This window comes from Temnothorax curvispinosus, unplaced genomic scaffold (genome assembly GCF_003070985.1).
Source record: "Temnothorax curvispinosus isolate PA1 unplaced genomic scaffold, ASM307098v1 QBEX01002164.1, whole genome shotgun sequence".
NCBI lineage: Eukaryota > Metazoa > Arthropoda > Insecta > Hymenoptera > Formicidae > Temnothorax > Temnothorax curvispinosus.
Window position 1 is genome coordinate 1,516 of NW_020211944.1, and position 2,378 is coordinate 3,893.

Below are 2,378 nucleotides of genomic sequence, written 5' to 3' on the forward strand. Positions count from 1 at the left end.
TTGAGATTGCAGACTTTACTGCAACGGCAAGCAATCGCAAAGAAGAAAGCGCAATTTCTAGAGACTCTTCAGGCCTAAGAGATCATATTTCGAAGAACATGATGTCGAAAATCGCTGCTGCCGGTATCAATATGAACAGCCTTCGTGATGCGTTCAATCGATCTGGCGCTGACGGTGTCAAACTATGTTTGGCCGTAAGTGTCAATGGAAAACCCCGAGTGACATCGAACAAAAAGATTATCGATAAAGTCATCGATTTCCTTGCTTCGTCGAACGAGGAGAGAGGGATGGAAGTAAGGCCATCTTCTGCATCGGAGTCTAACAATCATTCGCGTTTGCCACATACTGGGTGTGCTGCCTCGACTGGTAGTGCTATGCTGGTATGCTATATCTATTATACGTAAAAATGGCCAGTTAGCTTTTTCAAATAATTGGACTGACTGGGGTGTATGCTCTGCGTGGAATCTTGTGGCATGTTCTTATAATGCTTGTTTCCATACAACTGAAAATGTCTGTTTTTATTGCTTTTAAACGGTTTCTTGCATGCTTTAGAATATAGGACATTCAGCAATACTCTAGCAATACTTCGCTTTTGTATTCGATAATGAGTTACTGGCAAATGCAAATGAATTGGCTGTCTGTCTGATAATAACGTTTATTCAAAAATGTATACATCCCACACAGCACATAATATTGCAGAAATATTGCAGCAATATTATTTTTTCATTGCAATATTACAATGAAATGTATCAGAAATATTGCAGTAATATTACTGAGATATCTCAGTAATATTAAAATGTCCGCGAAAATGAATATCAGTAATATTACTGATATTTATTTCAGTAATATTGCGGTAATATTACTGCAATATATCAGTAATATTACGGTAAAATTACTATAATAGTTGCGTGATATTTGTATAATATTGCTAGGAATTAAAAAACCATTTTAATAATTTTTATTAAATTTTATTAAATTATTTTTAATAGTATTGTTACATACAATTTTAAAATAATATTGATATTGTAAACGCAATAATATTATTTGTGTAATATTAGATAATATTTATTTAATATTGCTAAAAATTAAAACATTTTAATGAATATTATTAAATTTTATCAAATTGTTATTTTTAATAATAGTATTACATACAATATTAAAAACATAATATTGATATTATCTTTCTATCTCTTTCTTCTTCAAAACTGCTCCATGGTACTCTGCACTGTATGAATTTCCACGGATAAAGAATGACGTAACACTATAACATAATACAAAAACTGTAATTATTATTTATATCAAGAGACACGGTAGTGTCTCGCACCAAGTACACGCGGAGAGAGACCGACCGTGACTCTTTTACGCGACGCGACGGGTTGCGAGTACCCGAGATGTTGAGATCTCGATAACGAGTGAACGGATCAAGTTCTAAGTAGGCTTGATCGATAGCTTGGGGTCCAATTAGGGGGGGTTTCTCTCATAATATTCCGCTACGTGCCCTACGAGCGGAGATATTGCGACGCAAAGTCCAAATGTGAAAATTTATTTTTAAGATACGTATACTTCTAACGCCGACGTTCTTGTATGATGACGTCATAATCAGAAACGTCACTTTCACTTTTTCGACGCTGGCGGCGCAGGTATCGCCAGTTTCGATATCGCGCGCGTATTTCGAAATTAGGTCGATAGACTTATCGGTCAGGAGTGAGATTTCTATTTAGGTATTTTAGGTAAATTAAGTATATACTTATATAATATTAGTGCGTTCGAAAATAGGTTCGGCTGGTGTTGGGAAAAATAATAAAGTTGGCAGTATTGAGAATTCCCAACACTGCGTTCGTTTTCTCCCAACTGGGAAAAGTTGGAGATTGATAGAATGGGGGCAACTAGTGCAGATATTTATTTGTATCGGTCTCAACGCCTTTTGTGAAACATAACCTACGATTCTGAAACGCATACGAAAATAACGCTGTGTGAACATTGATTAGTGTATACTGCTTAGATCGTAAATTATACACCAATCAGTGGACCGTGCAACGTTATTGACATATACGAAAATTTTTCATATGACTGAAAGAATCGAGTTTCTGGTCAGTATCGGTCTTTTTCTTGTCATATAATTTTGTACGTTGTTTTATTGCGTCTCCGGCTATCTCAACCACATCGATTAAATCTAAGGTAATCCTTCCTTTTCTTTCTTTATTTATAAAATAAAGTTTAACACATTACTTTTGTATATATTTTTAAGTCACATTCTCTTTATTTTGCAGGATACAAAAGAGGTTTACCGCAACGCACATTATTCTGCTGATGCAGATAATTCTCTGTACTCTGCGTATGTATTAACGCTGGTGGCAAAGCATAGAGTAAGTATTACG

At 35.1% G+C, this 2,378-nt stretch overlaps 1 protein-coding gene across 1 annotated transcript in view; it reads left to right on the plus strand.

Moving 5' to 3' along the window:
• Nucleotides 1–78, plus strand: part of LOC112468856 — a 1,102-nt gene extending 1,024 nt beyond the window's left edge. The window contains exon 2 of the mRNA XM_025038226.1: nucleotides 6–78. Within this exon, the coding sequence (XP_024893994.1) occupies nucleotides 6–78 (73 nt within the window). The remainder of the gene's footprint in view (nucleotides 1–5) is intronic.
• Nucleotides 79–2,378: the final 2,300 nt, after the last annotated feature.